The 12,223-nt window shown below is 40.8% G+C and overlaps 1 protein-coding gene across 1 annotated transcript in view; it reads right to left on the bottom strand.

The window, feature by feature from the left end:
- Positions 1 to 12,223, bottom strand: part of BVES (blood vessel epicardial substance) — a 48,028-nt gene that overhangs the window by 2,101 nt on the left and 33,704 nt on the right. Inside the window, 4 exon segments of the mRNA XM_035888685.1 lie at positions 5,353 to 5,494; positions 9,168 to 9,335; positions 11,207 to 11,315; positions 11,788 to 11,878. Coding sequence (XP_035744578.1) covers positions 5,353 to 5,494; positions 9,168 to 9,335; positions 11,207 to 11,315; positions 11,788 to 11,878 — 510 coding nt within the window.

Raw genomic sequence — 12,223 nt, 5'->3', positions numbered from 1 at the left:
CAGGCTGAACTAGTTCTGCTTAACTCAGATTTTGGAAAGAGCGATGCATCATTTTCATTTGCTAATAAATTACATACAGCTGGATCACAGATGTCAAGCACAAGTACCACGTGATAAACAAATCCCACTTTAATACCTTTTTGAGGATGCTTGCTGAGTTAATGTGATGTTATCAACAGAAAACATCATGCTGCAAACGACTCACTCCGTAAGCATTATAGAACTCTTGTTGGTTATTTCCTTAATATAAAAGCAAAGAGTTAGTTGGGTTTCTTAGTTAATTAAATTCAAAACACAGTTTTGTTAGTAATTGTAGTTTGAGGTCTACTAATTAACATTTTTCACCCTTTCACTGCTAAACACTGAAGAAAGCTTTATATCAATTTCTTGAGAAAATGAGTCAAAGCTGACTGCTTTAGCACAGATAAAAACATGATTTTAAAAGTTTGGATTATACAAAAATATAAATGCTCAATTTATATGGGAATTAGGAGGATAAAACTTGTTTGTACTGTAATAGTCAGATACCATATTTGTAATGGGCAGCTTTTGTCCACACAACAATCAATCACCTGGCAATGACAAGACAGTATTCCTGTAAAGTGCCCGTACAGGTAAGTTTCTCTTATTAATGTCTTATTCTAATTAAAAAAAAAAAAAAAAGAGTTTGTAATTTCTGTATGTTCCTCACTAGATCCTCTAGGTTTGGTTTTGGGTTTTTGTTTTGTTCTGTTTTTAATAAACAAATGTACGATCGCAGCAGGAGGATCCAGGGGAACAGCACTGGGACGGTATGCCTCAGCATGGACCTCATACTGACTCTTGAAAAAAAGACCAAAAAACCAGACTGACTGCTGCACTGAGAGCTCCCAGGAGAAGGTTTTTGAAAACCCAGCAGTGGGAAGGCAAATGGCAGTTTTTTTGCTCAGTTTCCCCTGTGGTCTGAGAAAAAGTACATATGTGGCCACAAATCCACATTGCATACAAATCAATAAGCAGAGCTCACCTTGGTAGCAAACCCCTCGGTGGCAATGACAGTACTCAGGAATAACTACCAAGCTATTTTGGCAAGAAGAAAGATTGAAGCGTTACAGTTTAGTGAAATAAATAACCTTTCATCGAGCATTTTGATCAACCTTTTATAGAAGTCAGAAATTTTGCATTAATCAAAATGCAGAGGAGAAACAAGGGACAGTATTTCCCGAGGCGTATGATACACTGCTGTATGGGTAAACCCCCTGCCTCCCCAAAAGTAAGGATAGTATTGGGCTCGGGAGGCTGCTGCCATACCTGCTGTTGCCAGTGGGGTGGTGGCAGTGGCAGTATCAGCTACACCACCTGCTGTTGCACTGAGCAACTTTGGAACATAAAAGACATTTAAATCCCTCTTTTGGGGAAAGTACACAACATACACCAGAAAATACGGTACACAAACCAAGGAAAAGCACAACAGAGGAAAGTGTATTTATCAAGTATGTGCTAAGCATGGATGCATCTGAGGGGCTGATGTAATTACAGCTGTACGACATGCATTTAGATTTCTTTCTCCCGAAGCTGAAATACTGGTGCTAAGTGTTCTGCTGCTAAGCCTGAAAGAGAATTTTAATTCTAGCTAATTGCACAAACACAGTTTTACAATTTCTTTCAGGCTTCTAAGTGTGCAATTTTGTCCAAGGGCACTCTGTGCAAAGGAGTGGCTTCAATTTCACGGAGCTTTGCCATGGAACAGATGAAAAGCCAGTTGAGAACTTATGGGTAAAGAGCAGAGAACAGACCAACACAGGAGACTTCATGGCAGGTAACTGCTACAGGCTGCCTGATCAAGAAGAGCAAGTAGATGGAAGCCTTCTTTAGACAACTGGATGAAGACTCCTGATCGCAGGCCTTGGTACTCGTGGGGAGCTTTAACCACCCCAGTATCTGGTAGGAAGTCAACAGGGCTGGGCGCAAGCAGTCCAGGAGATTTCTGAAGAGTGTAGCAGATAATTTCTTCACAGAAGTGATCGATGAGCCGACTAGGAGAGGTCGTCTGCTGGACCTGTCACTGACGAACAAGGAAGAACTCATCAGGGAGATGAAGGCCGATGGTAACCTTGGCTGCAGTGTCCAGGAGCTGGCTGGTAGGTTTTAAGATACTGAGAAGTGTGCAAGAAAAATAGTAGTTACAACGCCCCAAGGACAGATGGTTGATCTTCAAGGACCCCTTTCTCAAAACACAAGGACAGTCCATTCCAGTGTAGAGGAAGCTGAGCAAGCGTGGTAGAAGGCTGGCATAGATGAACAGGGAAGTCCTGACAGAGCTCAAAACACACACACACAAAGTGGAAGCACGGATGAGCTGCTTGGGGGGAATACAGAAACATGGCCCAAGCATGCAGGGATGGAATTAAGAAAGCCAAAGCTTAGCTGGACCTGGATCTAGACAAGGGCAACAAGAAGGGCTTCTACAAATACACTGGCAACAAAAGGAAGAACAGGGGAACTGTGAGGCCATGGCTCCTCATTGGGGCACAGGACCTAGGGACATGGAAAAGGCCGAGATACTCAGTACCTTTTTTGCTTCAGTTTTTACTTTACAGGTTTGTCCTGAGGCATCTCAGGTCTCTGAGTCTGTGGTAGAGACTGGGAGGGTGATAACTGACTTACAGGAAAGGCGGACTGAGTTAGGGACCACTTAAGTCAACAGGGCAAACACAAGACTGTGGAACTTTATGGGCTGCATCCAAGGGTACTGAGGGTTGGCTCATGCAACGGCAACAACCCTCTCTATCATCTTGGAAAGGTCATGGCTGTCAGGGGAGAGAAAAAAGGCCGAAACTGTGGCCATTTTAATGAAGGGCAAGGAGGAGCATCCAGGGAACTATTGGCTTATCAGCCTAACCTCAGTTCCCAGGCAGGTTATGGAGCCTGTCCTCGTGGAAGCCACATCCAAGCACATGAAGGACAGGATGGTGACTGGGAAGAGCCAGCATGGATGTACCATGGGCAGACTGTGCCTGATCAGCCTGACCGCCTTCTGTGGTGAGATGACAGGGGTTGTGCATGATGGGAGTACAATGGATGTTGTTTACCTGGTCTGTAGCATGGCCCTCCACACAGCCTGCCATAGAATCCTGCTATCCAAATGGGTGAGAAATGGACTGCATACATGGACTACAGCTTGGGTAAAAAGTTCACTAGACTGCTGAGTTCACATGGTGGTGAGCAGCAGTACAAAACCCAGGTGGCAGCTGGTTACCAGCAGTGTCCCCCAAGGGCCAATACCAAGGCCTATAATGTTCAATATATTAATAACCTGGATGATGGGATGGAGTGCACTCCTGCCAAGTTCACAGAAAACAGCCAAGTTATGAGGGAAACTGCTGATAGGCCAGAGGGTAGGGCAGCTACTCAGAACGGGACTTCAGAGGCTGGAGAAAAGAACTGACAGAAACCGCATGAAGTTCAACAAAGGCAAATTCCTGCACTTGGGACACAAGAAACCTACACAGCAGTACAGGCTGGGCACCAACTGGTTGGAAAGCAGCTTTGCAGAAACAGACCTGGTGGTCCTGGTGGACACAAAATGGAGTATGAGTCAGCAGAGTGCCCCTGCAGTGACGAAGGCCATCCATATAGTGGGCCATATTAGCAAGAGCATAGCCAGCAGGTCAATGAAAGAGATTAATCCCTTCTATTTGGCACTTGTGAGACAGGATCTGGCGTGCTGTGTCCAGTTTTGGGCTTCCCCCTACAAGAAAGACATGGACATACTGGAGCGAGTGCAGTGGAGAGCAACCAAGATGGTCAGGGGCTGGAGCACATGACATACATGAAGAGGCTGCAAGAACTGGGTGTGTTCAGCCTTATGAACAGAAGGTTCTCAGGGGATCTTACTGTTGTCTTTGGCTACCTAATAGAAGGGTATAAAGAAGACAGAGCCAGACTCTTCTTGGAGGCATGCACTAAAGAACAAAGGACAACAGTCACGACTTGCAATAAAGGAAATATTTTTCACCGTGAGGGTGGTAAGGCCCTGGAACATGTTGCTCAGAGAGGCTGTGAAATCTTCCATCTTGGAAATATTCAAAGCTTGACTGGACATGGCCCTGAGTAACCTGCTCTAGCTGGCCCTGCTTTGAACACGGGGTTGGACTAGACGATCTCCAGAGGTTCCTTCCAACCTCAACTGTTCTGTGATTCTAAATGTCCTTTCAGGGAACAGAGGAGAAATAAAGAAAACAATGCTGGAATTTCCATCTAATTATACCCCAGCTATCACCCTTGATGTCCTAGTAGGGTGAAACACTAGCCGGGCTTTTGCTTCCAACTATCTGGGCATGCAGACTATACCAATGTTAAGGACTGAAAACAGATAGGCTCTCCAGATCTGAAGGAGTTCCTGGATGAGAACTGTGAGGAATACAACGGAGAACAGATAATTAAATAGTTAAGTGCAAATACTTCAAATCACTTTCTCTTCTTAGCAGAGAGTTTAACCATAATAAATAACTGGCAGTGATTTTTTCCTCATATATTTGAATTCTAATTACTAAAAAATCATATTTCCCAAATCAAAATAAATAATGTTATATGATCCTTTTAATTTCTGTTAAATTTGGCTTATGCCAAATGAGAAAATTGAGCATCTTCTGGGTTTTTTTGTTCAAAAGCTGATTTCAGAGTTCAGGCTACTGTTGAAGCTGAGATTCAGGAAAATTAAAACATAACAATAGCCTAGAAAGAATTGTTTAGAAGGTTTCTATGATGGCATAAATTCCAAGAGTAGAAGCAAAAAGGTCAGATATGGTTTCTTCCCTCATTTCATTTGTTCTCTACTATTCCTGTCATACAAGGGAGGAGACCCTGACAGGATATTTGGAAATTTTCCAGGTGGCATCAGATTATTGGTCGTACACGACATTTCTCCAGACGCTGCCAATGTAAACTACCTCAGGAGGAAATCCAGAGCACCAAGGTGCTGAGGGAAAAAGTTTTCTTTGGGTTTTTAATTTCTACAAGCACCAGTCACAAACCAAAGGAAATATTACTGTGACAGTCATTGTACATTCACGGGTTTGCCCCATTGCTATAAACATTCCATACTATGCCTACACATTCACATTATGCCAAAACTCATTACTGTACATGCTAGTTTTTTGCCAGTATCTACATGAGATAACTTCAGTTAGCATACAAAGCCTTATACATCTTACGAATTCCCTACAGCTAGGTCCTTCCACTTAGTTGATGTACAGCAGCATCCAAAAAGCTATTGTCTGCTCCCACTGAAGACGACAGGAGTTCTACAACCATCTCTAATGATCAACCAAGCTGTCTTCAAAACTGGCATGAACTATTTTGAGCACTCACGAAGAGAGGATGCAGAGGAAGTCCCACGAAGAAACATCTGCAGGCCATCCTCGCTGTCACTGGTACTGGCCATACTGTTTCTCATCTGCATCACAGAGAGCTGCGAGCAAAGACTAGGCTGTCGATCAATCTTTTTTGAAGCCTAAAAAAAAATTAAAATATTATTTTTAAAAAAGTATCAAGTAAATTAAAGTAAAAATGGAAAATAACTGTTTCCTCTGTAGTAGATACTCTGGTCTCAGCTATGACTATTCATGAATCAAGAAGCTGGTTAGAGCAGAAGATTCTATGCAGTGTAAATTGATTTAAATGAAAATAGAAGATGCCAGTGGTACACTGGAATTTGAACACTGACAAGCATGAAACCTCAGATTAGTTATTAAATTTTAATTCTTTTTTGCACTGGACTTTTCCTGTGTTTTCCTACAGAAAGGTTGATTTTTATTATTTTGTAATTCATTATTCAGATATGATGCTCTGCAATTAAATACAGCCTTTATCCTCCTTGCTAAAAAAACCAGCATGCTATATAGAGAGTTTAGCAATTTGTATCTTAACAGAAACTTGTTCACTTTCCTGGCTTTTCACTTAATCATGTTAGAAAACGGTGAATGTCATTCCTTCCTAGTAGATGATAATTTGGCTCTTGATTTTACTGAAGAGAGATTAAATGCATCATATGAATATTATCCTCTGCCTGTCAAATGGTCTTCAGAGCTTCCATTTGCTTTGAGTAGTCTTCTTGAGGAGTCTTTGCACTATAATATTTCTATGAAACCATACATTGTACCTTGTTAAGTATTACTGCAAATCAGAATGCTTGTGTATGTGAAAGGTAGCAATCGATGACAAAAGCATAATGGGTAACTCCATTTTACCGAACTCTCTCAGGAATTAGCATCCTGTTTCATGTGTGGAGGAACGACTGTTTTTCCCAACAGTAGTGAAAATGTCCTTAGTTAGGAGAAAATCACAAGGTTCCTTACAAATAAATGGATACTATTCTGTTTTCCAACATAAAAAAAATTGATAATCTTCTTACTACCATCTTGATTATGAATAATCTATATTGGATTTGGTTTAGTTGTCCTCTTGTATGTCCCCTTGTGTACAGAAGTCTAATACAAAATTTTCTGCTGAGACTGTCACCAGCTAAAAAGCATTAAAGACACCAAAAATACGTGTATTCAGCAAGGAAGCCCATCAGAAGTGACGTGCCTATAGGGTGCTGGCAATGGGGACATGAAGGAGAACGTACTTGACAGACAGTTCTACCTTACGTAGGAAGGGCTTGTGCGATGGGATTTTCATTTGAGGAAGAATAAAAAGGTACTACAAATTTCCAAATGCTCACTCTTAATTTTTATAACATATATTTTCAAAAGTTACTGTGATAAAATGGTTACAATAATCTTAAATTCATGTGACTATTTTCACTGAAGACTTGGTATAAGCTCAAGTTAAAGTGAAAATATAAATCAATTAAGAAATATACATGAAATCGTGAGGCCAGCTTTACATATCTGTATATGATTTTAGGATGGTGAGTGAAATGTATACTCAGTGCCTTAAAGTGGCAAATAGAAATGTCAACACTGTTACTAGCTGGAGTGAAGTTAAATGGAACTTTTCTGTTCATACTGACTCGTCTGTGGCTATATAGCTACACTTGAGCCACACAGTGGAAAATACAGACAGGTTAAGTACAGAACTAGAAAGTCCCTTCCAGCCTCGCTCTTGCCTAGCCCAACAGGTTGGACATCCATTTGATTTTCCAGGCTGTGCAGATCCAACATGGCACTAAGCAAAACAAACCTTTCAAAGAGCAAGGACTGCAGTTCGATGGCAGCAACACCGGTGGCTGCAACACAACAGGGGGATTAGAAGGGAGGAGGCAGAAGCCGGGGGAGCCCACTACTCTCCTTAGGCAAGAAAGCCTAAACCGAATGTACTGATGACAAATGCTGTTATTTTTATAAGAGTGTGCAGATGTTAAGTCAAAGGACGGGCAAAGTTTGGTGGGTTGTTTTTAATACTTAGAAGGTATGATAAGGACCCTTCACTTAAAAACAATCAATTACAACCTTACAATAACTATTTTATTATACTTCTGTTTCAAGAAATATTTAGACTAGTGGTGAAGCTCTGCAATGCCAGAAGTCAGCAGCACAAGTTTGTTGCAGATGACTTTGTATACTAGGCATGACACCCTAATGCTGTCATCCATGCGTAAAAAAAGAAAATGAGGGAAGGAAAGGGGGCGGGGGGCAGGGAGAGAGAGGAGAAAAAGAAAAAAGAAAAAAAAAGGCAAGGTTGAGGAGGAGTGTGGAGAACAGCAGTCTCCCAGGAGAGGCAGCCTGAATGCACACACAGGAGGCACGTTGCTACATGTGCCTTTCAGATGCCATACTCCAGAAATGACTTACTGTCTATGTAGATGCGGGTTTTATTACAGAACATTCGCCTGTAATTCTTTTTTGTTAAAAAAAAAGAAGACAGTTTATCCACAGCTTTATAAGATGTATTTTACAGATGGCACATTCCCACGAGATCACTTTTATCTTCCTGCATTAGTAAGATGAAAACAGTGACCTGAAATAGTTTTGAGGATCTGATTGCAAGACAGTGTAATCCTCTATTTCATTGACCACAAGGCAGAATAAGCAGTGCTTTTTTGCTATTAAATCGTTTCTCCAGCAATTCTTTCTTTTCTCTTTCTATAGCCAGTGCAAAATAGGGAAAACTGACCATGTCTAATTCACCATAAAGACATTACAAGTCAAGCCTGCTGATGTCTGTGGTATAGAGTAACAGTGGCAGTCATTCCTTTTGGATCGTTTTCCAGTAAATTCACAACTTTGCAGAAGTAACTATTTAACCTATATATGAGATATTTATGGGGAAGTTGATGAGAAGGCTTTTTGCTCTGAGTTAGTGTGAGTTAAATCAATACAGACAGAATATGAAATTCTGTATTATAAAATTATAAAGCTTTTCATAAATGATGGTGGAAGTTCTTCAAATAAATTATATATGAGAACCCTACAGCCGCTACATAAATAATAAAAAACCCCACCAGCAGCCAAGATACCACCCAAATCTTGAAAAGCCACGTAACTAAGTAAGGAGACAAAATTAAAGTAAATCAACAAGATAAACAAGATAATTGGTATGTCCATGACTACACCCAAACCACTTACTGTGACATCTAAAACACACTCCCTCTACAACAAAGAAGAATGAGTTATATTCAGACCACTGAGTATTTTATATGTATTTATATTTACTTATATTTTATATGTATTTCAGGCCTCCTTCCACTAACTACATCGTATCTTGTTCCTTCTTTTTTTTTTTATTTGCAACCCTCAAACACATGTTACAATTATTCTTGGCAACCGGTATTACCCAGTTGTTTGACCCCAGCAAGCAAATTCTTTAAGAAAAAACCCGAAAGTTTCTTTGTACAAAGGCACCCATTTGTTATTGAGAAAGGATATCCAGGGAGAAGCATCTTTTTAGCTACCAGCTATCATAGTTTAGCTACTAGTTGGCTAGGTACATTTGTGGTAGCCGGTCAGTTCTGAATCTCCGTTATTCATCTTTTTTGCACATAATTGTGCTACCTTTAACCAATATTACTTCTGACAGAAATGCTGCACTGACTCACACTTTGGCACTAAAAGGCAATGAGCATGAATTCAGCAGCTGATAGCAGCAGGTTAAAAAAAGGTGCTTTAAGAGGATTTAGAATTGAAGTAACAATACATTTGTACGGGGGAGGAAAATTCCCGAATTAAACTTCCGTTGCTTACCTTGTCATTTAAGGTTGGGTCATTCAATGAATAGAGTTTATTTGTAATATCTTTGCCAATAAGATACTTAAAGATCTCATAAAGAAATGGCTCAGATTCCAGAAAATAAGTCAGCCTTTCCCTGGACCAGCACAGGAACTTGCAGTTATCGTCTGCGATAATGGTGACCTGAGAAAAAACATGCTCAGAATCAGCACATTTAAACACGCTTTAAAATAAGTGATACCATTTTATTTGTGCCTCCATTTAAAATAACCATTAAAGCCATAAAACTTTTTGGCATCCCTTAGAACATGACATTTACAAATGTAAAACATCTCAGATATTTATTATCCTCATATTTTTAACTGATAAGCATCGCCAGTTTGTTTTTCAGAAAACCCGGGGGGCAGATAATAGGGGAAAATCTCTCATAAATGCTTTTATAGTTGGGAACTTATGTTAGAAGAGATTTACATATAAAGTCAGTCCTACGGCGATGACACTGCTCACATCCCAACAGGCCTACATGTTGCTTGGTTTTATTTTACGTCGCTGTCACCAAACAGGAACAGCTGGTATAATCCAAAGGACTCCATCAAAGAGTTTTCAGTGATTTTTTTTTTTTTTTTAAAGTTTTAAAAAGTTTCATCTTTCTCCCTTCACTGTCAGCCCTGCTGGTCCCACAAATACCAAATACCACCTTCCAGCAGCTGAGCTAAGGCTCCATTTGCTCCATTACTGATAATTCTGCTATCAATAGTTACAGAGGAGCTTGCACCCTCTCCAGAGCAGCTGGACCTGCCAGGTGGGTCCCCCTGTGCCGGCAGAGGGCAACGGCACACCGAAACCTGCACCGCTCGGCCATACCCAACGGCATGCTTTGCAAGGGAAAGTCAGTCATCTACAAAGAAATCAGGCGCTCTCTCTCTGCTATTACAAGCTAGTCCTACCTCTAGAAAAATTAAAAATATATAAAGCCTAAGAAATAATGGGAAACTGTTGCATATCCGTGGATTTTAACCACACGGTCTGTAATACAAGCACACAGGCTGAGGAAGAATTTGCCAGCATTGCCAGCAGATGGGGTCCTTAAGATTGAATGCGTGTCCTCTTGCAATGGCAACTGTTTATGCACACCGCACCAGATTACAGTAATTTTTAAGGCAAGCAAAAGTCAAGGCATAAGCCTTTTCCCTTCAGAGGGACCGATTCATTTCCAGTCACTTACAAGAGAAATGGGCTGTGCCGAGAGGGCGGCCATGCTGCCGGCCGCCGCACTGCTGCGAAACGAATGCATCTGGACAACTCTGCCTCCTCGGTGCTAAGCCTAGTATTTGACTGGAACATATGACATTGGTCACTGATTTTAGAGCCTACGTTGCTCTCCCTCCCTCAACTTCTGCCAGGGTATCCATGTGGACGTACCCAGTCAGCCACAGACCGACCGGTCATTACTACACCTACACACTACATAAAAAAACCCTTCTTAACAGTATTTTTCCCACAAGCTATGGTATAATACATCCTTTAATGTAGTAGCATAATTACACTGCTGGAGATACACACCCTTACTGTTCCCCGTATGAATATTTTTATCCAGGATACTGTGACCCCTTTCAGCTTATGTTGCTTTAACAACTTTCAAAATGACAGAAGCATTAAGACGTTTAGGTAAATACCAATTTCAAACTACCAGTGCCTGAATTTTTAGTCTTTCATTTTAGTAACACCAAATATTACAACAATTATTTTTCCTTTTCCGCTTTTGAACCAGTGATGAGACTGCTCACATCATCTCCTTTCCAGTAAAGCTCTCTCTTAAATTATTTGTCCTGAATAATCTCTTAACACAAAATAAACTTGGAAACAGTAAAAGATAACAGAATAGCAAAAGCCAGACTGCTCAGCAAACACCATCATAATACTATTACGAAACACCAGTACTAGAAAGCTAGCAAAATTATGCAATTCAAATAGTTCACCATTGATCAAATTTATACTCTGTTTTTTAATGATCTCATCAGCTCATGTCCAGTGACATCTAAACAAAAGTGTACCTGGAATTTTTCACCCCGGTTCATCTGTGTTGATCGAAATTCAGGAGAATCTATAAAGGCACAGGGGTAAATATTATGCAGAAAATGCCCTCGATAAGACACCTTCATTCTGGAAATAAAAATGTATGAAACAACATTTTAAAATTATGGAGGTTGATTAATTTAATCTAAATTTGGATATAATTATTGACAGTGGTAATGCAGCAGGTAACAGGCAAAAATACGTTCATCTTCTGGAATTTCAGCCCCAGAGCTAACCTATTTTTTGCTTAAACCTCCACCGATTCCAAGCAGAACAGGCTGTCAGCCAATTTGAATTGCCACATGTGGTGTGCATCCTCTGAACATTGCTATTTGAAAAGAAAAAGGTCTGTAGGGTTATGCTATACAGCCAGACCAGAATCAGGCTTCCTTTAGATAACTAACTTTGCAGTAATGAGCAGCTAATGGCTTCAAAGAAAAACGATGAAACCTGACATCACCGTTGCCACCAACAGAAACTGGTTAAAATGCCGGCCAGAACTTAGCAAGAGCTTCAAGATTACAGCCTGGCCACGGGCATTTGTTTTACCCTTTCTCACCTTGGTGCTGCCGGCCTCTGGGCAGTGCAACCCGCCCCTCTCCACTTGCACGCGTAATGAATCAATTCCAACAGGCCTGTTGTTTTAAAGTCTGCCGGAGGGACATTTTTTGCTTCCCTCATGCACAAAATTTTTTAACCTTAAAACCCGAGAATGCACTGAGCAGAAGACTTAGATAGCTAAGAGTCAGACAAATCACTTGCTTGTTCTGGAAGGCACTGCCTTTGGTCTTACGCAAATCTAATTCCCATTAAAATCCATGCAGCTGCACACACAAGTGGTGGCATAATGTGCTCCCACTGAGAAACATCACCATCATTTGAACACTCTATCACAAAATGGCTATATACCATATGGCTACAGACAGTAGCATTTAAAAAGCTAGCCAAAACCCCAACAACTCTCTAATCTGTTTAATCTATTCAACCACCACACA

The sequence above is a fragment of the Egretta garzetta genome, unplaced genomic scaffold (genome assembly GCF_000687185.1).
Source record: "Egretta garzetta isolate BGI_Z169 unplaced genomic scaffold, ASM68718v1 scaffold10, whole genome shotgun sequence".
Taxonomy (NCBI): domain Eukaryota; kingdom Metazoa; phylum Chordata; class Aves; order Pelecaniformes; family Ardeidae; genus Egretta; species Egretta garzetta.
This window is presented reverse-complemented; position numbering and strand designations above follow the sequence as displayed.